General features: G+C 39.7%; 3 protein-coding genes across 5 annotated transcripts; 2 read left to right on the top strand and 1 right to left on the bottom strand.

Moving 5' to 3' along the window:
- The first annotated feature begins 4,250 nt into the window (after window positions 1–4,250).
- LOC131333330 (GDSL esterase/lipase At5g08460) lies at window positions 4,251–7,756 on the top strand. The gene is made up of 5 exons (XM_058367794.1): window positions 4,251–4,728; window positions 5,298–5,425; window positions 5,926–6,165; window positions 6,816–7,071; window positions 7,188–7,756. Exons 1-5 carry the CDS (start codon window positions 4,356–4,358, stop codon window positions 7,448–7,450), a joined length of 1,260 nt encoding a protein of 419 aa, XP_058223777.1. The 5' UTR covers window positions 4,251–4,355; the 3' UTR covers window positions 7,451–7,756.
- A 3,744-nt stretch (window positions 7,757–11,500) lies between these two features.
- On the top strand, window positions 11,501–15,421 carry LOC131333858 (F-box protein SKIP8). Of its 2 annotated transcripts, none has more exons than XM_058368642.1 (3): window positions 11,501–12,176; window positions 13,821–14,017; window positions 14,929–15,421. In XM_058368642.1, exons 1-3 carry the CDS (start codon window positions 11,889–11,891, stop codon window positions 15,185–15,187), a joined length of 744 nt encoding a protein of 247 aa, XP_058224625.1. In that variant the 5' UTR covers window positions 11,501–11,888; the 3' UTR covers window positions 15,188–15,421. The 2 variants fall into 2 exon arrangements, with proteins under 2 accessions (XP_058224625.1, XP_058224626.1); XM_058368643.1 differs by having other exon boundaries at window positions 11,515–12,155.
- Window positions 15,422–22,882: 7,461 nt separating this feature from the next.
- Window positions 22,883–26,065, bottom strand: LOC131332038 (DCD domain-containing protein NRP). 2 transcript variants are annotated; one of them, XM_058366056.1, is made up of 5 exons: window positions 24,791–26,065; window positions 23,750–23,850; window positions 23,540–23,623; window positions 23,284–23,394; window positions 22,883–23,189 (listed from the first exon to the last, which is right to left on the bottom strand). In XM_058366056.1, exons 1-5 carry the CDS (start codon window positions 25,782–25,784, stop codon window positions 23,151–23,153), a joined length of 1,329 nt encoding a protein of 442 aa, XP_058222039.1. In that variant the 5' UTR covers window positions 25,785–26,065; the 3' UTR covers window positions 22,883–23,150. The 2 variants fall into 2 exon arrangements, with proteins under 2 accessions (XP_058222039.1, XP_058222038.1); XM_058366055.1 differs by having other exon boundaries at window positions 22,883–23,394; window positions 24,791–25,991.

The following is a 26,065-nucleotide window of genomic DNA, read 5'->3' as shown; positions in this document are numbered from 1 at the left end:
ATTTGGAGTGCAGTAGTAATTGGAAAGTGATTTTGTAGTATTTTTGATCATCTAGTAGAAAAATGATGGAAAGGGAATTCCGATTTAACTTAGTGGGCACGAGAAAATCTATTAAAAAAGAAAAAAAGTGAGCATGAGGAAACTAATATTGTGTTACACACTAAGAGGTTGTCCTAGTGGTTTAGGCGAATGCCCCAAACTTTGGGAATATTTCTCAAGATTTGAGATTCGATTTTTCATCGGGTGACTACTCTGAAGTAAGTAGGGGGTTGTGACTGATATGGCCGAGCTATAGCTCCTCTAGAGATTTAAGTTGCGCAGTCGAATCCATTTAGTGATCTGACTATAGGGTCTATTCTTTCGTTATAAAACAAAAATAACTAATATTATATTTGTTCTTTATAAGATCGTATGTTCAACTCACGTGCGTGAATGCCCAAACATTTTAAATCTTGAGACTTTGGTGCCCATGGTTTGCCCATGGCTATCTATGTGTTTGTCTACTATATTTTATCTACCACACAATATTCGGTATCTATCAACCACCCTCTCTGGATGCAGTGTTGAGAGCAGAAAGTCTAGGGTCACCGCATTACTGGTCCACCGCACGTCTAAAAAAAATACAAAAAAATATTTATAAATTTTAAAATAATATTTTCACGGGACCTTGTAAAAAGTCAGTTCCAACGGATATCGGTAGGTATGTTTTTCGGAATTCGTAGGGACCAAACTGTTTAGTTTTGCAGTTTCGTCCTACAAATTCAAAAAACATATCTACCGATATCCGTTAGAGCTGATTTTTTAAAGGGTCCCGTAAAATATTATTTTAAAATTTATGAATATTTTTCTATATTTTTTTAAAATCCGGAATGGGCCCCAAAATGCGTGCGGTGGACGGTCACCGCAAATTGCATGCGGTGACGGTAGTCCGGCAGGAGTGTTTGTAAAATAGGAAAATTTGGAGTGCAGTGGTAACATGATGGACACGGAAATAAATGTGTTCTTCCAGAGGGGGTTTAAGTTAGGTGGTAAAAACTTCGGATTTAAGAGTTTGTTTCTTCTGAATTCTTAAGTTTAAAATCTTTGGAATGCTATCAACACCTTATTTAGATAAAGGTCGTCTACGACTCTCAGCCTAAATTGGATGAGGCCAACCTATGCCGGACTTCGGCTCAGCTTTAATTGGGGCTATGCTAGTGGGACTTGGGATGCTGCAGGCACCCGTTCCCGCCCTACAATGTGTTGTGTGACCGATTTAGGCGTCCATTTTAATAATGGATGGCTCGAATTTTAAGAACGGTTTAGATTTGTAGGAGTTTTGATTAAATTTGAGCCGTTTGTGCCGAATTAGATGATTGGATTAACCGTACTATGTTGTAGAGTTGGGTGCCCTACAACATAATTGACAATTAGATTAATCCTAAAAAATTATCGAGATGCACGTAAATTGACTAAACAGTTGTTAAGAGCATGTACATAAGAGCAAGGTTACCGGTGGGTAGCTATATTATCTTGTGAACAGTTCATAATTCTACTTTAACTATCAACTTTTTCTTTCACAATTACACCAATACTATCTATTTTACCTAACAATAATAAAAATGTACATTTTTTTCACTCTTCCATTATCTATCATTTATATTTAATTTTTCCTGAGTTTCCTCCATGGCAAAGGAAGACCCAGTTAGCAAACCCCAACTGGGTCTTCCTTTCTTCGGAAGTTGAAGAACATGAAGTCTCAAACAAGCAAAACCCAGTCTTAAACAAATGAGAAGTTGATAAATTTCGGGGGAATTGGGTTTCAGTGGGAGGTTGGGTAAAAAATTCTCATACATGAAACGGACAAAAATAAATTCTCCATACATGAAACGAACAAAAATTAATTTTTCATACATGGAGTCGGTTTGTAGTCGAATTTGAGTTTAAACCTAAATTGATCATTGTGTGGAACTAAATTGCTCCTTGTATGAACCAAAGTCGTCCTTTATAATTGCATTTTACTTGACTATTGTCAACAACATCTACTAGATTAGTGTCATCCTCCCATCGGTGTACATACTCTAAAAGGGGGGAAAGGAGCCTATTTGGGAATAGGAGAAAAGTACGAAAGGAGAGACTTTACTTGCTTTTGTTACTTTTGCGGTAGACAACTGGACTTTCTAGGCCTATTTTGTCTTGTAGGCTGAGTCACCGAAACGATCTTTAGCTAAATTATATGAGGCATTGACTGGAATGGACGCGGGGGGGGGGGGGTGCTGTCCCAATTTTAGGGCTCACCTCGGTCTCGCTCCGATAATCTGAATCGTTCACTTTGTAGAGCTCGTCAAGTAGAACAACTATACAAAAAATCAGCTTAATTGGATATCATGAAGTACCTGATCGGAGCCCATATAACTCTCAGTCCATGGGTTACAGTGGATTTGATCCAGTGTTTCGGATCCATTCTTTTTAAGATAAAAAGGTTCCGATCAGGTACTTAATGATATCCAATTAAGTTGATTTTTTGTTTAGTTGTTCTACTCGATGAGCTTTACAAAGTGAACGATTCAGATCATCGAAGCGAGATCGGAGTGAGCCCCAAAATGGGGTGCAGCAGCATGCTGCTGTCCCCTTGGAGAGAGCAGCCCCCTCCCTCCGACTGAAATCATGCAGTCAGGGTTAGTTTCAAAACACCTTTTTAAAAAATAAATATTTATTTTATATTTTTAAATTAAAAATTAATGTAAATAAAAAATATATTTTTTGATTTTTTTATACTGTATAAAAGATCTCGATTATCTCATCAAGATCTTTCAAACAAGACTCATATTGTATATTTTTAGATTTCAGTAAACATAATATTTTTGAGCTTAAAATTGCACTGTGTTTGGAATGTAAAAAAAAATCAATTTTTTTTGTGGCCAAAAATGTTAAGCTGAAAAATAATTAAAGTTACTATAATCCTTTATTAGTAGGGTGTTTTGTGTTATTTTTTAAATTAATAAACATTTGGAGAATAGAAACAGAAAGAACCAGTCTAAAGTATGTCCTCTTCCATGAATTGTAGATCTGAAAACGAATATGATCTATTTCTACTACATGAGATAAGCTTGATCTGATTTGGATTTTAAAAAACAAAAATGCTAGGAACAAAGAAAAAGTATCCAAAAATTATCGGGATTACACTTGTAAAGGTATTTATGACCGGTAATAAATCATAAATACCTTGTTCCGGATATTTTTTTCATTGTACCCTTTAAAAAACTCCGAGCACCATGCATTGTCTCAATCTAGTGTTGGCACAGTTCATGGTTCTTATTTTAAAAAAAGTCAAAAATATGAACCAATGGGAAAATCAACACTTTTTCTTAATTTTACTCATTGCTTAAATTATAATATTAAATAAATAAATAAATAAGCAACGCGAATCAACAAGACATACGGGCTCGTGTTCCAGTTGGTAACTCCTGTCCTCCCTGTGTTGGAGGCCTGGGTTCGAGCTCTATCATGGGGGTTTTGGGATTCAGAGCTATGAATAGCCTCTGAAATCCCCCGTGGACTAACCTACTAACAAATTGGGGTCCACAGAGATGAAATCTGAGCCGTTTGTTACCAAGCAGCCAGCTCGGATGGGGACAATCTTGCCGACAACAAGAACCTCGGGTTCCCTACTAACATCTCGCTAACCCATTTTCGGCAATATGCTTGGAATAATCTGATTGGGCTGAAACAGGCTGAGAGTAGGGCTGCAAACTATCCGAGCCGCTCGCGAGCGGCTCGGAGCTCGGCTCGATAACGGCTCGGCTCGGCTCGGTTCAAGACAAAAACGAGCCGAGCTCGAGCTCGAGTCCTGAGCTCGTTTCATAAACGAGCCGAGCTCGAGCTAGTCGAAACTCGGCTCGAATTGGCTCGCGAGCTCGATTATATAATATATTTATATATATATTTATATATATATATTTTTACATATTTATATTTATTTATATATATATTTATATATATTTGTTTCATAAACGAGCCGAACGAGCCGAGCTCGAGCTCCGAAAATACCTATCGAGCCGAGCTCGAGCTCGAGTTCTGCAGCTCGTCACGAGCTCGAGCCGAGCTCGAGCTCATTGTTTTTGAGGCGAGCCGAGCCCGAACATGCCGAAACTCGGCTCGGCTCGGCTCGATTGCACCCCTAGCTGAGAGTACATGAACTTGGGCTCAAAGCATCAACAAAGCCCATTTAAAAAGCCCTTCTCCAATTCTCCTCCTGTATAAAACCCATACCGGAGGGCACTTTCGAGTTTTGCCCAATTCAACCGTCCTTTTACCCGCCAACTGCTCTCTCTCTCTCTCTCTCTCTCTCTCTCTCTCTCTCTCTCTCTCCAGCAATGGCTTCTCCGGCAACTCTCGCCCTCTTCACCCTCATCTCCGCCGCGTTTCTTCTACCAAGAATAGCATCTCTAGAATACAATTACCTGTACTCTCAAGAACTCATCAATCGCTTCCAACCTAACTTCATCGGCCGCACAAGCCCAACAATTTCTTCCCCTGAATCAGTAAACCCCCCGATGCCACCGACCCCAGATTCTCCCCCTCGTGTTCCGGCCTTGTTCGTCATCGGCGACTCGACCGTCGACTGCGGGACCAACAACTTCCTCGGTACTTTTGCGCGTGCCGATCGTCTTCCTTACGGGCGAGATTTCGACACCCATATGCCTACTGGACGGTTCTGTAACGGGAGGATCCCCGTTGATTATCTTGGTAAATATTATCTGCTTTCTTGATTTTCTTGTTTGGTTTGTGAGAAAATGAGGCAAAAATTGCAATTTGGGTCTTGTTTCTTTTTTGGGTAAAGTGATTCTTGGTTTTGTGCGTCGTTTCATGGGTTTTGTTTTTCTTGGGTAATCTAGATTTCAATGCTTTGCTCTGTAACCAAAGCGGGGAATTTTTTTCGCTAGGAAAATTTCCCAGTAATTTGAGATTGAAACAAGTCTTGAGCAATGGAAGACTTCCCGTTGATTATCTTGGTATTATTATTGGATTTCTTGATTTTCTGTAGAGAACAAAATGGAAACAAAAATGAATTTTTCGAAAATCGTGTGTATCAACTGTGGGATTATATTTATGTGAACTGAGTCGTGGGTCTTGTAATTCCAATCGAAACATGTCTGAATTTGTATTCTTGTAGTTCTTGGTTTGAGCAACTCTGAATCTTTTCTCTCTTCTTCTTTTTTTCTCTTCTTCTTTTAAGGATTTTGTCTGCCATATGCATTGATGTTTTTGGGTGGAATTTGGTATCCAGTGTTGATGTTTCGTTTACTTTTGATCAGCTCTGCATCTTGGGCTTCCATTTGTACCGAGTTATCTTGGACAGACCGGAAGTGTCGAAGATATGGTTCATGGAGTGAATTATGCATCTGCTGGTGCTGGAATCATTTTCTCAAGTGGATCAGAATTGGTAGCTTTTCCACTTCTTGTGTTATCAATCTTGCATTCACATATTGTCTAATGCGATATCAACATCATTGCCCATTGGTCCCACACTCCCGCCCATACAACTTTTAACCAAACACTATATATGTGGGTCTCCTTGATATAAAGTCCAATCTGACACTCATATCCGGTCAAACAAACGGACCCTAAATGTACTTGTTAGATCAATATCAACTGCTCATTTCTGTACAACATATGTGGAGAAAAATGCGATTATTGTAATACAAGACAACAAAGAGGGCATCTAGGTGTCCTAGGACGACCAACCTATTCATGTTCAATATCTCACTGATTAGTTTGATTGCCGAGTTTTAACCTTCTTCCTTAGTTTTCTTGTGGATCAAATAGAGCATAATTGAAATCTGAAAGTTCATTTTTCCAAAAAGCTTTAAACTAGTTAAGTATAGTTTTTCTTTAATACTATCATCACGAAAGGCTAGTAATTCATGAAGTGATATTGTTCAGGGTCAACACATCTCCTTTTCACAGCAAATTCAGCAGGTTATGGATACCTTCCAGCAGTTTATGTTGAGCATGGGTGAGGGTGCAGCAGCTGAACATATCTTGAATTCGATATTTTACATTTCAATTGGAACCAATGACTACATTCATTACTATCTCCGTAATATATCCAATGTGCAAAATCTGTATCTACCTTGGCGCTTCAACCAGTTCTTAGCGAGTACAATGAAGGAGGAGATTAAGGTGAGTTGTGACTATCCCTCATATTTCTATCCCAGTTAATGAGATTTAATGTTAATGTATAGTACTACGGAAGAACATGTCTTATTTGCAAACTTTCAGCGATATACAGTGTGTTTGGAATTTGAGAAAGGGAAGGGAAGGGAAGGAAAGCCATGATACTCCTTACTCTTGTCTGCTTTCTAACTCTAAGTGAAAAAGGAAAAAATCTGAGGCTGTGTTTCGGTGAAGGATTTGCGTAGGGATTTGTTGAGGGAAACATACCTTTAGTTGTGAAGGAAAACATCAAACATACCTCCACTAATCCTTGATCCAAACAAAGCCTGAAGGAAAACACGTAGCAAGTTATTTCCTTCAGTTTCCTTTCTTTGCCTTTCATTTCCCCTTTCCTCTTCTCTTTCGTAGTACAAGACCTTCAGTTATCCTGTCATTTTCTTCTCTTTCCTTTAAACACAAGGGAAGACTATTTCCTTCTTTGCTTTGGTTTTTCTATCTCTGCAAAACCTGCCGTAGAAAAGTAACTACTTCCCATCACATTTCTCTCCCACTCGCACCTGCTTTCTCTTTCCCTCTCACAAATTCGAAGCACAACCTTATGTCTATGCAGCTTTTTTGTTTGATTGTCTGTATTTTACATTGTTTTAATGATGCAGAACTTGTACAACGCAAATGTGAGGAAAGTAGTGTTAATGGGACTCGCTCCAATTGGTTGTGCTCCTTACTACTTGTCGCTGTACGATAGTAACAATGGGGAGTGTGTCCATATGATAAACGACATGATACTTGAGTTCAACTTTGTCATGAGATACATGGTTGAGGAGCTTGCTCATGAGCTCATCGACGTTGACATCATATTCTGTGATGCTTATGAAGCATCCATGGACATAATGACAAATAATCTCCTTTATGGTAATTCATTCTTTTTTATCAGATTGACAGTAACTTATTAATCTGCACATACTTATGCTCGGAATTCTGTGGGAATAAGTAGAATCCATATCTAAAACCATTGCTTTCCTATTCAGGTTTCAATGTAACTGCGGATGCTTGTTGCGGGTTAGGACCGTACAGGGGTTGGATGGTGTGCCTTACACCTGAGATGGCTTGCAGCAATGCTTCCAATCATATCTGGTGGGACCAGTTCCATCCCACGGATGCAGTGAATGAAATCTTGGCAGACAATGTGTGGTCTGGATTGCACACTGAGATTTGCTATCCCATGAACTTGCAGAACATGATAGCTCAGAAGGCCAAAAACGATTTGACAAAGTTGTTCACGATTAGCTGAGGTGAAAAACACCAGATTAGCTCTTGGTATGTAGACTTCCTGCGATCTGATTCAACTGAAGTAAATTGGAATATAGGATACTGGATAGCATTGTAAGCTACTATATGCTGGCATTTGATAGTTTCTCCTTTTCCAATTCAGAGGTGGAATGTCGATTTGTATAGACACAATATTGCCACGTTGTGCACGGTTGGGGAATAGTGGCATGCTTTCCATTTTCAGTCAAATTTAGCTGTATTGTTTTTGAAGTTGTCTATATGATCTTTCAAGTTTTATGAGGAAAAGTTTTCACTTTTAGAGGGATCATTTCTTCTTCATTTGAGGCTTTCCTACTGGATGCACTCATCTTCTGATACTTTTATTTGTGTACTTACCCATGCTACTCAGACACAAATACTCATTTTCTAGTGTTCGATCGAAAGCATTGGTGATCAAAAGCATTGACAGTGATGTGGCAATTTAGGCATTGACAAATTTTGCAAGAACTTTGGCTCAACCAATGGAGCTCTGGTGAGCTGTAGCCAAATTTCAGCTTTGGCAAGGAATATAGATCGCCACTGGAGCTGTTTTATGGGGTTTTGGCAAAAGTTTGTATATTAAAAAAATTCAGATTTGCAGTTTTAAGTGGTGTCTTCTTTTGCCCAGATTATGTTTCTCAAGCAGCAGACTTAGGCTCTGAAGGTATACCAGTGTGTCGGTTGTTTTGCTTAGAAGAACTAATGGAAGCTACAAACAACTTCGACAAGTCTAACATAATGGGTGAAAGTTCATATGGGAAGATAACATCCAAGAGTAAATATGCTTTAGAACTTTACATCATAATAATCACGATCGTGAAGAAAGCTTCTTTCCATTGCCTCTATTTTGTTAGTCATAGCATGCCCAATGAAAGTAAAAGCATTAACCGCCAATGTGTAAGTTTTTTTTTTTGATAAGCACGTGTACTTTATAAAGCTCAAACCAACCAAGATCTCACCAGGGCAAAACCCCCAGATATACAAACTGATTAATAACAAAAGAACCAAGACAAAACTTCAAAGAAAAGACTCAAAAACACCTGCACAGCTACCCTATCTATACAGACTCAATAGCAGATAATAGCTTTTTCAGACACTCTCCAAACAGCACACAAGGAATGATTAGCCATGGAAGCCTTCACCCGTTTCATAGAACACAAAAATCTCAAATGTTGTCAATGGCCAATTGGGAAACTTGATCAACCTGGGCAGATTTCTGTTTGAAAACTCTGTAGTTTCTCTCTCCCCATATAGTAGGAGTATATACAGTGGCTGCCAAAGACCCTTTCTTGATTCTGCTACGAAAACCATCACCTTGGGCATGTTGCACGAACCATTCCATAGCCTCATCTAACTTAGGAAGTCTGATTCTAGAAGATATACTCCAGACATTCCACCATACAGAACATGAGAAAGGACATTCAACAACACGTTAGTAGCAATTTGGAACCTCCATAACTTGAGTACTTGGGCTTTCTATTCCTGTAAAACCTCCTTAACCCCGCACTTCTGTTTTTGGCATCTTCACAAAGGAAGACTAGAGAATGGAGCCCAAGTAGCTATTAGATGCCTAACTGTATCGAAAAAATATAGTACTATCCTGACACTTAAAACTCAGGTTGGACTTGCTCGCAAAGCTTCGCCACCCACATTTCGTTTGCCTCTTGAGTTTCTGCATCAATAGCTGTGGAAGAGATGAATCTAATGCAAATGAAGTCCATCTCATACATGAATTGGCGTCAAATGGGAATTATCGAGCACATCTCTCAGGTAAGCTGAAAATCATGAAGTAGTAATAGTTGGAGCCATAACCCCAGTTTGTAACGTAGGTCGAATATATCAGTTGGATCGGATGTCTTGCCTAATATTCTGATGGGTTTGCGTATAATAATCCAGAAAACACTCGCAAATGGGCAGACAGACAGTCAGCTCTGATTGGCGTGGCACTTCCTACATACTGAATTTTGATTGAACTTGCAGTCATTGGATATTTGGCCCTGTTTGATAACAGTGATACATGGATGAGATTCGTAAATAGATATGATTAGGATTGAGATTGGTAACGAGAAAAGATTGTTAATGAGAAATGATTGATAATGAGTATATTTGTTTGTGATGAGATTAGATGATGAGATTATTAATATCATGTTTGTTTGAGATAAGATTAGATGATGAGATTGGATTGATAGAAGAAATTGGTAATGAGAAAGGATTAGTAATGAGAATGGGTTGGGATGGAATACGAATACCAAGTCCCACGGGGTATTGCTAATACCCCTAAAAGCCGGATTGGACATCCCAACGGACTAATAGTCCAGACCTTTTTTTGTTACCAAACAGAGTATTAATAGTCCCATAGAATTAATACTTCAATCCCAACCCCCAAATCCGTTATCGAACGGGGCCTGCCCCGTTCCAAGCCCCGTTCTAGAAACCTTCTTAAAAAATAAGCAGTTTATTTCACATTTTCAAACTTAAAAATAAAGTAAATGAAAAATAAATTTTCAATTTTTTTTGCATCGTATAAAAGATCTCATCAAGATCTTTCAAACAAGATCCATATTGCATATTTTTAGATTTTAATAAACCCATAATTTTTGAGCTTAAAATTGTCTTCTTAAAAAATAAGGACTTATTTTTTGTTCCGAAACGGAGCCTAAGGATATCATTTTCCAACGTTGCAGGCAAATGATCAATATATAAGTTCCTCCTATGGGTTCACCATGTGAGGTACATCATTTACACAGCTTTGTGTGAGACCCATCTCGAAATTCCACGCAAGTAATCGAAAACACTTAATTTATTTAAAATATGTTTTTAAGATACTTTGTAATAAAAAAATCTGCTCAATCAAATATAGGTAAATGTTTGATTGATTCTGCACACAATTTACTGTTAGAAAATTAAGCAAAGAACTAATCAAGCAATTATTGATATCCGCTTCAGTTGATTTTGTAGAAGGATCCTTCAAAATACATTTTAAATAGATAGAGAAGCTCCGCTTATTTGTGTGAAATTTTGAAATGTCTCCCACACAACGCGGTGTGCATTTAGTATGTATCTTCAAGGGGCAATTACCCCAAAATCTCGGCATGTTTGTCCACACAATTAGGGAAAATTTATTCAATATACTTTAAATCATTACTTCAATTTATGACTAAAATACTTTATTGAAAAAGGAATTGCCTCGATTAAGGGTCCCTGTAGTGCCCAATCTGAATTGTCCAAAATTGTTTTTAAGTATTCAAATTTCAAATATTATTCTACATATAAGATACTTACCTTACAGGTAAAATAATATTTGGACCATTGATTACCGAACGGACGACAAAGATTGGGCACTGTAGGGGTGTAGTGCCTTAGGGACCCCGGTTTCGTCCCCTTTGCGGATTGCACCTCAGTTGGGGTATTTGCATGTTCTTCCCGAGTCGGTAGAAATCATGTTGAATGAATATTGATAACTCAGTGATCGAAGTACATTATTCGAATCTAGCTATGATGCCCCAGTTCGATTTGATGCTCCCATTTTCCGTGAACTGTTGGATCTCTATTTTTCAAAATCTCAATCATTGGTTCAATCCCACTCGTAATAAGTGTGGGTATACAATCTGGCCATACATTGTGATAAGTGTGAATATAGTAAATGGTATGTAAAGTTACTTCGTATGGTATGTAAAATTGAATTTGTTTTTTGAAAAATCATAAAACCAACTTATTTTTGTGAGCGTTTTTTATTTAATGATTGAGATTTATCCATTTTTTCAATCTTACTGTGGGGCATGGAAGAAATTTTGACATTATTCTTGTAAAAAATGAAAAGTAAATATAATTTTGAAAATGTAGTTCATAATAAATTCCATTCCATTCCCTCTGCATGTGGAATATACATGTGGAATATACAGCATCAGCACGAGAAAAACAAGGCCCAATAAAGACGACGTCGTAGCTCCGTAAATGAGGCGAAGCCTGGCTTCGCGATTTGCCCTTCAACATTCTCCCTATTTACCACTCAACCCAAACCGTTTCACCCCCAATCCGCCTCCGACTTTCTAGTTCTGTACACAGTTACAGAAATCTCTCTCTCTCTCTCTCTCTCTCTCTCTCTCTCTCTCCGCCCTAATTCCATATATACGAGTGCGCTAGGGTTTCGATCAAGAGAGAGAAAAAGTGACCCATGCACAGATAACAACATCCAACTGCCATAAAACCCTAGTTTCACTCTCTCATTCGCTCACTTCCAACGCCCTCGCTTCTGATTCCTAGGTTTTTCATTTCCAGCAACGCTCCCATGTCTTTCGCATGGAGATTGCCGCTGTCTTCATAGCCCTATCCAGGCCCCACACTCCGTTCGATTAAACCCGGTGGAGTCACTCGATTCGAACGGTAGGGATCGCAATTGCGTCCTGGATTCCCTATCCGTGATGGCCACCGCAGCGGCGACGGCGGAGCTGTATCTGAACGGGGGCAGCGATCGCGACGGGGAGGTGTTGGAGAGGGCGCAGCCGGCTGCGGCCGTGTCGGAGCGGCAGACGACGGGTGCATCCATGATGGAACAGTTGGTGCCGGAAATCACGACTCATGCTCTGACTTACTTAGATTTTCCGAGCCTGTGCCGCCTTTCAATGACCAATTCGTTGATGAGGAGGGCTGCCAACGATGACAATGCCTGGAAAGCGCTTTATCACAAGGTTGTTACTTCTTCTTTTGTGGTAAAATCTGAACTTGTTAAGTTTTTTTTTTTTTAATTAGTGGTATAGATGCCGCTGCGTGTGCAAATGGTACTATGCTAAAGATGGGAAGAGAAAAATCTTCGATTGAGATTAATCTCTGATGGAATTTGAGATGTGAATGTAGAAATGAGGGGAGAACTTTTTTTTGGTAACTCAGGTGTCCCATCGCCCACTTGCGGGGCGCCCAATTAAAGCCAAAGCAAAGCTCTGTATGGACCGGTCCCAAAAGAGTTGATAGCACCTGAGAGGTTGCGAACCTGAGGCCTCAGGAGGGAGCAAACACACCTGAGTCCCAAGTCTTGACCAATAGGCCAACCCTTGGTGTTAATTTAGGGTGTTATTTTTTGTTTTGTCCTTCTTGGCATTTTCTTTGGGCAGTTGAAGGGTAGTTTATAAAGCTAAATTGTGAGCCAGCCTCAAAAAACTGAAGTTCGCACCAGAAGGGGTTTTGCTTTGTGATGGTAATAGATGCTTTTGATTTGAAAATGTAAATTTTTTTTCCCTCTGCAGTTCATTGTTCTACTTTGAGGTTTGGTCAGCTTAGGCTTGCAAGATGGCAATTATCGAATTTTAGAGTGGTGGAAACTCATGCATTTCTACTACGCTCTTTGGTTGCTGTTTGGTAATGGAACTGCATGAGAATGTTTTGGGTCAGTTTGATTGGCCGGTTTAGGGATGGAATAGGATTACAAATCCACCATTTGAATGCAACAGTACATAGAGGGATTACGTGCCTTTTGACAGAAAATCCTACAGAACATGGATATACATTAGCTTGGGCCACGACGTGTTAATAATCCCCAACTATTAGTCCATTGGTATTACTGTTTGAGAGTATGTAACCCTCATTATTCATCCAGTCAATCCAACATGACTTTTAGAAAATCCTAAAACTGTGAGTTGTGTCAGTTGCAAAGAAAAAGGAGAGGATGTAAAGAAGGGGATCAAGGTTGATGAATGATGATGGGCCTTTATGATACCTTCAGTATATGTGTGATTAGGGATAGTATGGTGGGAATGATTGTAAAACTTGATCGAATTTGGTTTGTTGTATCAAATTGGTCTGGTGTGAATGACTGCATGGAATGCAACAAAATCTAGTATTTGTGTTTCATCTTAAGTGCTGCCAGTGTCTAATTTGATTTAATGTTGATGACCATCATGCTGTCTGGAAATGCTCAAATTCTGTCAGACTATGTTGAGGATTTCTTGCATATTGTTGATTGTAATTGGAAAAGTAAATGAGTGGTTCTAGCAGTTGTGTTTTGGGCTTGCTTGAACCGAATTTTGGATAATGTCACGTCTTTTCACACAAGAGTGAATGTTATAAGATCACCTCTAACCGTTAGTCTGCAGACAATACTTCTCTAACCTTGTGAATAAGGTTAGAGAAGCTTTGCTTGACATTCACTTTGGCATCACAAGAGCATGGAGTTGAGCTAAAAAAAACACGACCCAAACTTTTTCTACCTTTTGGGTTTGGACGTCTAGATTGCAAATTTGATTGACATTGCCTCTTTTGCTAAGCTTTTCCCTCATTTATGGACTGTTGTGAACTGCTTCGCTAACTTCTAATCAATTTTCTAGATGTTGAACGGACCATCTATTTCTCTATGTTTGTAGGATTTCACATTGGAACAGGATAACATCACACCTGTTAATGGGTGGAAGGCGTATTATGCTGCTACAAGAGCTATTATGAATGTCAATGCAGAATTTTTTAACATTATTCGAGAAAGATCACTTCCAGCAATGGGTCGCCTTTGGCTTAACGCAGACTATGTCAAGTGTGTTCATGCCTCAGGAGAGCTTTTTACCAGGTATTATTCTTGTTATCTTTTTATTCTTGCTACCGCTTTTGAATTTTGACTGATCCCTCTTTTAAAAGCTTCACTGTAGTAGATTATGTTATTGTCTGGTTTTTGTTATTGGATTTGGATTTTGGGGAAACATATCGTTCAAGTGATTGGTTTAATAACTAGTTTTGTAGTTTGGTTGAATAATACCCTAGGATCCACAGTAATTGCGGTATTGCTGGTACAAATGCATTTCTTGAAGTTATCTATACAAACCTTCTATGTTGTGCTTGCCTTCTCTCTGAAACTTTGGGGGTAGTGGGTCCTTGCTGTTATAGAAATCAGTGATGTTAAAATGGAAGGGAACATATTTTTCTAAAGGTTCTGCGCAGTGGATAGTCGGGCTAGGGGAAGAAGAAGACCTAAACTGACTTTGGATAATGCCGGGATGGGAAGGACTTGAGCTTACTAAATCTAAGTGAAGAGGGAGCCCTAGACAGAGCTCAATGAAGAAACAAGATTCATGTAGCCCAATTGATTGGGAGACAAGGCTCGGTTCGGTTCGGTTTGGTTTGCTGCGTAGCTATTAGTTGGAGCATGCTAGGCACATATAGAATAGATGGGATCTGGTGCTTCTGTTGAAGCATGTAAGATGGCGTAGAGAAGAGGACACAGTCATAATTTGCATTAGTGAAAACATTGTGTTTTAGTTCTGGTCATGCAATAGTGGGTCTTAAAAAGAGGGTGTATTGAAGAATTGCTACAGTTTGCTGTCAATATTTTTCTAAGGATGAGTCAACTGGAGTTTCTGCAGTATCTTGATTCTAAATCGATTCACCCACTTAGGATAATTTGATTTAGTTTTTGCTTCTCATGCAACAGAATGAACAGGTGACTTACATTTACCAGTTTTTTTTTGGGGTCGCAAAATGCAGTTACAATGCGGTTATGGAGAGCTGGCAACTAGCATTTAATTGGGATCATGGTGGTGGCTTCCAGGTTAGGGATGTACGTGCACGGGTACTTACAGAAATGGCTTGGGTTACCATGAAAACCTATGTTGACATGGACAATCGGCTATTCAATATGTCTAATATTTTCGAGTTCCATAACGGCCGGTGGTACATGGTGCACCATCATAGCTCTCTGGTGCTTATTGATGGAGAACCGGAGCAACAAATTGTGCAGGGTTAAGGAGATAAAAGAAAACAAGACGAAGATGAGCTGAAGGATAGGGATATAAATGTAACTACAACAAGATGATATAGCCCTATCTGTTCTTAGGACCGCGGAGCTCTGAAATTTGTCTATGATTTTTTTTCCTTCCGAAGATCCTGTGTAATCTTTGGTTTCAACCTCAGTTTTGGTTGTTTTCCGGTGAAGATGGTTTTTATTTTCCCTCCAATTCATCATTTCTATTCTCCTTCATTGAGTCATCTTTTCTTGGGTTTATACGTTCTTGCATGCCGTTCCCTCTTTTCAAGCTTGCTTTTTTATTTTTATTTTGTTATTAAATGCATTAATTGTATGGAGCTTCAATTTTCTGGATCTTAGTTATGGAGAGGTTTCTGTGCACCAAGCCACCAACTAAGCATTGTGCGACCAGACCTATTTGATTTTCAACGTAGTGTGTAGCTCATCAGACTACGATTTACTCGCCTATTAGTTTTCCTTTGGGTGTCTGACATAGTTGATTTTCAACGTAGCAAGGATTCTATGGTTTAATAGAGTAATTATGGACTCAGACACAATAACTAAAACCTGCATTTGTGTTGGCGATAGAGTCTTGGGATACTGTTGATTTGGGAGGGGATGCTGTAGCTTTTATCAAGTTTAATAGAGGTGAAGTTCAGTCACCGGATTCGTTGGTATTTGCCCTTCGTCCCTGGGCAGGCTAACGGGGTTGCAATCTTGCATTCAACTTGGGCGTTTTAAAACCGATTTCTCTGCCTCTCCAATTTGATAACCTTCTGTTGTTTGGTGCTGGTAGTTTTTCATGGGTTTTGCTTGAGCCATAGTTTGGAACCTTTGCCGACAGTCGAAGGTAAAGAAAATATCTGTTCGTAATCTGGTATCCTTTTCAGATTCTTTCGTCTTGACAAATCCACTGGATTTTCAATCCAGCAAGAATTACCTGAAAAGTTTTGGAGATTGATTTTCGTTCTCCCCAAATTGTTAGATAGAGTTGATTTTCGCACTCTCCAAATTGTCAACTTTTGGAGAGTGCGAAAGTCAACATGACTGGAGTGCGGTTAATAATTTGGGGTGTGCGAAAATCACTCTCTATAATTTTTGGTTTTGTTTAGGGAACGCAATAGCACATACTTAAATGCGGAATAATCGAGAAAGAATTGTTTGCAAAAACATTACGTACAAAAGAAAACTTCTGTATTATCTGCCTTTGATGTGTCATTGTCTTATTATTTAGAGCATTTCGAAAAAGATTTACAAGTAATTTTTTAGGTAAATAAATCGAGTGAAGCGCAATATGGAGCTTTTTACAGTTTGAATTTGTAATGGTCCTGTTTTTTAAAAATATTTTGTAGATCAAAAATTGCTATTGTGCATAAGGAGTTTTTGCATTTTATTTTATACTGTACTCTATTTCATAATTTGTGCGTGTACAAATATGTGTGTAAGTGGGTGATGTGCGTGCACATATATATGAGACTCCACTTTTAGTTTTATTTTCTCACATGATTAAGATACAAAGTGAAGTGCCAGTGGTTAAAACTGAAGTGCCAAAATCAATTTCCTACGTAGTATTTTTATACACCTAAAACAAAATTGCAATATTTAACAAGGGTTAAGCTCTCTTGAATACCCGTATTTTTTATTTTTTTTTGACAAGTTGAATACCCTTGTCCAGTTGTCCCAGTTATCCTCTATATTCCTCCAAGCTCATATTTTTTTCTGCATAACAGGTCAACAAAAATAATCTGAACTCTTCACTTCGTAGCTCCTGTCAAGACCTTTGTGTTTGCAAAAAAATTGCTTTGATTGCCGATCGGTATAGAAACTAATCGTTTACAGCAGGCAAATTAAGTTCACAACTATATTTGCTGGACGATTCGGATTATTTTTATAAGCTTGCCTTGGAACCAAAAAATGTGGGTTCGAAGGAGTACAGAGGTTTAAGGTATGGGGTGGAGCTTAATCTGTGTAGAGAGAGAGAGAGGAGAGAGAGAGTTATTATTTGGTTCATTGGCGAGATAAAATCTGAGCCGTCCACTGCCGAAATTAGACCTGGATGGAAACAACACTCAAACAGGGTCCCCAAATTCATCTTCGAGAGGGAGTTATCGTACTCAAACCATTTCCCGTGTCCCTTGTACTGTTTCAGTGTGATAACATGCATATATGGACCTTCGAACGGAAAAAGTGCATTTCGGCGGAAACCAGTGATACCCAGCTGATTGAATGTTTTTGTCGCACACTCTTTAACATTGCGCCCACTTAGTAAAACCTTGCTGCCACCTACCAAAACCATGCGGCCATAAACAATAACCTTGCGGTGACAAACTCGGACGTTGTGGCTAACCCTTCAAAACCTGCATGCGGCGACACACATAATGAGAATGTGATCTTTGACATGTGGAACGGACGAATGCGTAGAACCTCCAAAGTTGTTAGTTTGGTTCAAGGTACTTTGGTGAGAGTTCGATTTGAAGTCTAATTTTCTTAATCGCAAAAAGCCCGCTTTTGGTAAAGTACTTTTTCAGAAGACCTTGTACTATTGCATGTCCATCATGGAGGGCTTCGCCTGTTCCGTAACCAAGCTTTCAAAAGATCGCGGCCATGTATCAAAACTTGAGTCTAGGAGAAATAAGATGCAGCCAAGATGTCCAAAAAAAGACCATACACTAATCACGCTTTTACTAGTACTCAAGCAAGAAGAAAATGCGTGCTTTGTAACCTCGCTTTCAAAAGATCGCGGCTAGGTGTCAAAAATTGTGGCCAGGAGTAATAAGATGCAGCCAAGGGTAATAAGAGGCGGCCAAGATGTCCGAAAATAGACTGAAGCGGTGAGGTTCCCCCACAACTCTATGGATTGGTGTAGGAATAATATCTTTTGTCTCAGTGTGACGTGCAGCATCAAGTCTTTTCTTAAGTTAATTTTGGATTGTCATTTTTGGCGGATTAGCCCGATCCTGGAACACATTGCTCAGTCTTAATAAAAGCATTGACATCAGAGTGGTGAGCACCTCTTAAAAATGATCAGTCTAAAACTCGGGCCTCATTTTCAACAAGTCATAGTTCGTCTCGTATGCCTAAATGTTCAATGTGCGGATTCATCCACTCCTAGCCAACGCTAGCATACACATTTAAGCGTGACTTGTAATTTTGAGTTCTTTGCTACTACATGCTTTGTTAAGCACTAATCGAATATTTCGTGCCGGATTTGATTTTGATCAACAAGGAGTGTCTTCTCCTGAGGAGAAAAAGAATTTAAGTCTTCACAATCTGCTTTTTCTAGCCCGGCCTTTAGGGAAGCTGGTGGAGTTTGAGTGAGACAAACCTTGTTGAATCTACTTCATTCTTCCACGTATGATTTTTGATGGATTTTCTGATATGTATGGGCATCCCCTCAGACATTGTCTAGGCAAGACAGATTTTGAAATATAATGCAGGTCACCGCAAATCTGGATTTTGGAACCACAGAGTTAATGCTGGCTTTTATCTTGATCTTGTTTTATCACAGGACGAGCCAGGTGCTTCGTGGTGATTGAGTTGACGAAGTTTGTTAGTTCTGCTTGTTGTTAGCTGTTCGGGTACTGAATTTTGGCTGAAAAAACAGGATTTCCTAGGACAATCATGCCTTTCACTAAGCAAGCAAGGGTTTGTATTACGAACTTCTGTTTGAAAGGATGTGAAGTTAATCAAGTGTTGACCATTCTCATATGCTTTCAGAGAGAAAAGGTTGGGGCATGGTAAAAGGTGGGAAAGTGTGTGTGCTGGTATTGAGGAAATAGGTGTTGCAAAGAAGCTGTTAAAATCTAACTCCTAGAATTGATTGGACTGCATTTGGAAATTCTGGCTCTTCCTCTAGAATCTCAATTGGACTGCATTTAGAAACAGGAGGAAATTCACTGATAAGGGCCAAACAAAACTTCTTTCATCTTCGTCCAAGCGACATCAACAGGTATCCAGTTTTCTGTTTTCCTGTCATAGTCATTTGATAAACAGGCACTCGGGTCAGTTACAAGCACCCCGACTGATGTTGAGGTCCTAAAGTTAATGACGGACTAACCTCCTTTTTCTATTTTGCAAGGGGGCGTTACTAGTGAATAAAAAAACAACTTAGGCCTCGCTCGGCAAATTTTCTAAAATCTCTACAAAGGTGAAGTTCATGGCTATTATCCCTCCTTGTGCGCCAACCGGCCGAAACAACCGAGGACCCTTACATTCCCTAAGCAACACTAGGCTACAGCTTTAATACAATTGCCCTGATCTTGACTTACCAAAAAAAAAAACTGAAATTTCAGTTTGTGTTCGTATTTTCTTGTAGTTGCCTTCATCAAGAACCGCATGTTTGCGCGGACAGATTGGAGTTTAGTTTTCTCAATGCACACACTTATTAATGGTGCAATGTCTTCTGCCATCTCAATTTTCGAGAGAGAAGACAACTATGCGAGGACCTAGGAGATATCAAGAGAACTTTCACGGGAAGTTTTAGGTTACCCCTAGTCAAAAGACTCAAAACAGATCACATGGAGCCAGTAACCTGGTTCCTTTGTTATTTCAACATAAGGATTAAGGTGAGACCCACGCAAAAACCAAATCCAAACGATTGCTAGCCAGCTTCGCTATTAATATGGCAGTTGTTGGTAATTGGCTCTTACCTTGAAATATTGCAGTTGTAGTAGCAATTGTGGTGAGACCCACAACAAACTAGTGACCTCACTGCAGTCGCAAGTGTGGTGGGCCCCCACAACAGACCATGGCATGGTTTACGAAGTGTCCCTAGGTGATCAAAACAAAACAAAAATGTGTCCCTAACATATCAAGAAAGATTTTTAAGGTTTTGAGGCCGACCATTGCGGATTCCTCATCTTTTGCTGTGTATGCGATGGAGACCTGCATTTTATTTTCCATCTTTTGCTGATGATCAAGGACCAATGTGGGCGAAAATTGTCTCTCGATACATATGCATGTACATATGTATTGTTTCTTTCTGTGGATGCTTTCTCTGGGGAAGCTATAGCTTTACTTGGATTGTACGCGTACATGTATGTCTGCGTACGTATATTCACATGCCACGAATCTGGACTATTTCAAAGGGGCCAAGAATTCATTATGGGAAGAAAACAAGTGAAGCTGCAATGTATGTTCACGCGCATGCTCATTCTTTGTTGTTTTGAAAGTTCGAACGTAATGTATAACTAGCTAGACCTTTGGAAGCATCAATTAAAGCACAACTTTTAGCTGATCCCCAGGCACAAGACTAGAATGACAATCTAGATTTAGTATTGGTTATAAAAGCAAGTCCACCCCTAAGTGCCGGAAAATGGTTTTGTCAAATTCATGTATTTTGGTTAACTAAAGTTCCATTTTGCTAAAAATATCATGTTTGCTCCACCAATGCAACGCGCACAACTACGGTTTCCTCGCTTTTCAACTATCTCTCCCCGGCTAATGCCATTTTTTCAATGCAATACGCTCAAGTATTCGCCGCGGTTGGCTGCAGATTTGCCAGCTGGGTGGATCCAATTTTGCCGAATTTTCCGTCAAATTATATGACAAATTGGCAAAGAATATAGCTGTTCGCCGTAGCTGCCCGGTGGAGTTGCTCCTAAGGACAGGTTTTTCCCCGGGCCAGTGTCAATCATGAAGATGCCTTCGGTTGGCATCGAGCCATCAACACAGTTCTTTGGATTCCATTTTCACGGTCTTCCTTACACATGTACTATTAAGTATATTTAACAGCAATACTATACTTATATCGAGAATGGTGGTGATGATGATGCATGCCCTTGCATCATTTTCATGCTCCAAATGTTTAGGGAATGGACTTTTACGTGTAGTACATTAGCACATGAAAGGGGTTTTTTTTTTTTTTTTTTGCCAAGACATGAAAGGGTGTTTGATAAATTAATTCTTCGCGAATACAGTTGTTACAGGTTTTTGGATTAGTACGACTCTTTTGCGAACATCCTGAATCGAACCGTTGGTAAGGGGTTCAAGAAAATAGTAAACCGAATCAAACCGTCGCAACACGCGAAACCAAACCAGTCAAAGTAAAAAGGCGAACGCAGTTTGGTTTAGTTATGTTTCACAGATTCACCATCTCATGTATGAATAGTGCTTTCCGAGTGTTACCGACTTCTTAAACAAATGTTAGCACTCGAATTTGTGGGCCCCACATGACCACTCATTTTCGATTGATCACGAAGAGTACTTCCTTGTCAAACTTATAATAATGTGACCCTAGCTAATTTCAAATAAACACATAAAAAATACTACTAGTAATAAATTTAGATTTGCTACGTCAAGGTAAAAAACACGCAGCAAACAACCACCACATTTGAAAAAGTCAGTATGTGATCGATCACCCAAAACAAAGAAAGAAAGAAAGAAAGAAAAAGAGAGAGTCGGTCGACAACCTTATCCTCCCCATTCTCCAGTAGGTATGACCAATCGCATTCGAGAAAGCTTCCTCTGAACTTTTCCATCATGAGTTTTCATTGTTCTCTTTTGGACTGCCAACTGCTCTCCAATAAAAGCTGTATCCGTAGATATTTAGACCCACATACGGTATTTGACTTTCGTGCTCTCGATTCTTAACCACTCCTGTTATATTTGCCGACGGCAAATGCTTCAATACGCACCCGCTACTCTTGAAAAATATTACGTCTATATTTGGTAAATGGTACTACTTCTTAGATGAAATGTTACGGCTTGTTTTGATGAATGTTTTGCCTTTTTATGATTAGAGGTGTCTGCGGTGGAATGTTATGCTTTTTTTAGTTCAAAACATCATGCTTCTTTCTAAGTCTCTTTGTGGTAAATGTAACGGGATGCGTTATCATCACGGGCGGCTGCACAATGGTTGAGGGGGTTCAAGCAACCCCTGGGTCCAAAAAATGCGCTAAAATTTTTATATTTTTTTACATACAATTTGGTATTCCTTTAATAATGTCAGTAAATTATTCATTCGTAGCTAAGAGTGAATAAATATTCAAGTAAACTTCCAAGTTATAGTAGATAATATAACTCAACAAAATGAAATAAGATACGCCTAATAAATTGTGGTCCTAAATTAACATGTTGATCTTATATAGAGCGTGGTATATGAAAATTTTCTTTACATTTTTGTCACCGTGATCTATAATTCTGGAGCCACCCTTGCATATCATGTATCCCAAAAATAGGGTGTGCATTGTAGCTTGACCCCTTACCTTTGCTAACCCTCGATTCCGTATGTTCTGCCAGTTCTGGTATAACCAAATCTTAGGAGACTAGCTAGGACTAAAGCTAAAACTCAGATCATCACGTTCTGCGGCATCAGATTGAGATACAAAACCCTATCTTTTCACCTTTTTAAAGAAGGCTATTCTATTCAAGAAGTAGGTTCCAGTCTGGTAGGAGTGAAACATTTACATTGTTCTGTGTAGACAACCATAAAAACAGTCCGTCCAAAGATGACGGCAACATGGTGATCCTCGTGATGGTAGTCCCGGGCTACCGAACAATTTCCAGTGTACAAGTTGATACATTATGTTCAAGACTATAAAGACAGCAACCCCTACCATCGCCAAGAGGTAGATGGTATGCGTTCACAATGCAAAGGATAACATGCCTGAAGGGAGACTAGCCGAAAAGAGTCATAGGCTTAAATATGTAATTGGGCAGTTACCAACGGATACAAAGAAATGTTGAAGCCAGAGATACAAATATAGACATTCTTCACCATGTATACTTATTCATTGTAATTGTACATAGTACTCGGGAAGCCAAAGAACAAAAAAGAAGCATGACGGCCGCCTCCAAACACGAAAAACAGTTTTACAACAGATTGGGTAGATCAGAGACCCTCTGCTATTCTTCCTCTTACAAACTCTTCAACCTCCAACATATCTATATATTTTAGTCTTTACTTTTCATTCTTCTTGTTCCTTTTGTGTATGTGTGCCTCTGTGCCTTTACGGCATGTTGTTTAGGAGTTATCTGCAATAACATCTAACAGAGAGAGTGCCTGTAAAATTCAAGACAATAGTTTAGTTTATCATTGGATTTCCAATTATGATGATTGATGCACTAATTTTGAACAGATCTAAACTAGTTAATACCTCAGGAATGTTTAGTTCAAGGCGGAACTTGGGGCCGTCATAATGATGGAGAATCGGGCGGAAGGAGTCCTCTTCCAATGGCTCACACAGTTTCCTTGTCACAACACGCACCTGCCACAAACACGAAGCAATTCCTAAATGAGTTTTGCAAGCAGAACATAACGAAACAATATAAAAATTTGCAATGGCAAGATAGTTAGAAATGTCAAATTTGCAAAACCATGATCTAAAACTCATCGAAATCCAGTCAAAATACCTGAGCAGGGAAGCGTGATTCGCCAGGGTTCTTTTTGTCCTCCCATGCTGTTGGATCAATATTTGTTCCACCAAAGCTTGCAGCCTGAGGAGACCATTTTCAACTAAGTTAGTTGAACAATCCTCAACAACTAAATCGTGAATAGAGTTCTTACCAACCAAGAATATAGAAATTGCTATTAATAGATTTAGAAGAGAAATAAATACAAACCTCAAAAACGCCATGGAGTTGGTGGGTGGAGTAGTTGTAGAGGAAAAGGGGCAGGCCTGGGGTTATTTGCCGAACTGAATCACGGTAGCGCGGAGGCAAACCTGGAAGTTCATTACAGAAAACATTAATCAGGAGAGGATACGATGAGAGAGAGTCTTCAAACTAAAAAACTCAAGAGGACAAATGGATTAACAAGGCATCAACTACTGTAATCTGTGCTTGGCTGTCATTGAAGCATAATAGTATTTGTTTTGGAAGATAGGCCATATCGGCAATTAAGTCAATCTGAAACTTCTTAGTTTGATTCATCGTGATAACCCAAGTCTAGGATATCATTTATCATTTATGTAAATCTAGGATCAAATCCGAAATCGACCTCTCCAAAACAAGGCATATCCTAAATAAGTTATGGATTTCCCCCACCAAACCCATAAGAATATTTTGTTCCTTTGAATTGGTTAGATGAGTATTTTGTTCCTTTGAATGGTTAGACAAAACAATCCCGTCAAATATGAGAAATTAAATAACTTTTCAACAAAAATTAGATGGTTGAATTAGTGACCACGAAAAGCTCATCTAAACCAACCCTCCAAACCCCCTAAACCAACCCTCCAAACCCACATAACCTACCCACAGAAAAGTTGAACCTTACATGTGGATTGGAACATGGAAGGTTTCATTCACCTTCTTAATAACCCTCCATGTTAGGCGGGTCAACAAAAGGCCCGTCTAATTATTTTTGTCTGAATCTCTAATTGAGATACAAAATAAGCAAATAAGATACGATAACCAAACGGGGCCTTGAGTCAATAGTTAAAACTCTTATTCCTGTTTCAGATCAGGGCATGGTCAGCCCAAATCACCCGGAAGGAGAACTCATCGAACCCATGAATCAAAAAATCATTCTAGTATGCAAATCATTTGTCACTATTCAACCGGAATCAAAGGATCCTTATATCAATCTATTTTAACATATAATTGCGAGAAAAAAGAAACGAAAAACAAACTGCATAGAGAAAAGAGTTAGAAGGAGAGACATACCGAAGAGCTGCCTCTTGAGATTCTCTTCCATGGTATCATTGTTGCAAACAAAGATGTACCCACCCACCGTCTCATTCCTCGGCAGAGACTCCGACGGGGGAAGCGTTTTGAACCTCTTATCCACACCGTTATTCTTCTCGCCGTTATCCTTATCCTTATTCCCATTCCCATTCTTGTTCTTCTTCCCCAATTTAGTCCCGTTGTTATGATGGTTGTTGTGCTGATCCTCCACACCCTTCCCATTCCCACCCTTGTTATACTTCGAACCCACAAAAAAACCGTTGTTGTTGTTGTTATTCTGATTAAAATTCACCAGAGGCTTCGAATAAAGCCCCTTGTTAAACCCACCGTTGTTAAGCCCCACCATGTTGTTATTATTCTGCTGCTGCTTCCAACCATCGTTGAACGCGTTCAAATCCGACCCGTTGTTGATCTTCCAGCCGTGGTTGAACCCGTTGAAGTCGGACTCGTTCTGCTTAAACGGACTCGACGGGGCCACCGCACCAAGCCCGTAATTAAACCCGTTGAAATCCGTCTCGTTCTGTTCGAAAACAGAACGGGACGGGTTAAAACCCGAGTCGTTCTGCTTAAAAACAGACGAGGGGTTCACCAGGTTGCCGTGGTTGAACCCGTTGAAATCGGATTCGTTCTGCTTGAAAAGCGACGTCGGGTTGGCCGAGCCGCCGTTGAGCTCTCCGCCGACCCTAGCGTCGAAATTCCGCCTCTCCTCGGCGGGTTTCTTCGCCGACGCGTACGAGTTGGTGCTCCACAGCGAGTTGAAGTCGAATTCGTTGACGAGCTTCGGGTTGGCCGCCGGGTTGAGGTCGCCGCCGACGCGGATATCGAAGTTGCGGCGCTCCTCGGGGCGCTTGTTGTTGTTGTTGTTGCTCCATATGGAGTCGTTGAGGGAGAGGTTGGACAGGCTGAGGTTGTTGGTGTGGACCCTGAGTTGGTCGCTGAATTTCCAGAAGGATTGCTGCTGGTTGTTCTCCATATCTGCGCAGTAGTACAGTTCAGATCTCAGACCAGTGTTTCTTTGTGTGTAGAGAGAGAGAGATGCAGTCGAATTGTGGGATTATTGTAGGAGAGGAGTGGGGTTGAGGGTATAAATACGAGAGAAGGAAAAAAGGGAGAAATTTCTGGGAAAGAGAAGGTGGGAGGGAGGGAGGTGAGGTGGAATGGCGTGTAGAATTGTCAAAGCAGAGTGTTGGAAATAAATAATAAATTAGGACGTAAATAGTGACGTTTTTTTGGGTTTGTGGTTGAGGGGATTGG

The sequence above is a fragment of the Rhododendron vialii genome, chromosome 7a (genome assembly GCF_030253575.1).
Source record: "Rhododendron vialii isolate Sample 1 chromosome 7a, ASM3025357v1".
In the NCBI taxonomy this organism is placed as follows: Eukaryota; Viridiplantae; Streptophyta; class Magnoliopsida; order Ericales; family Ericaceae; genus Rhododendron; species Rhododendron vialii.
This window is presented reverse-complemented; position numbering and strand designations above follow the sequence as displayed.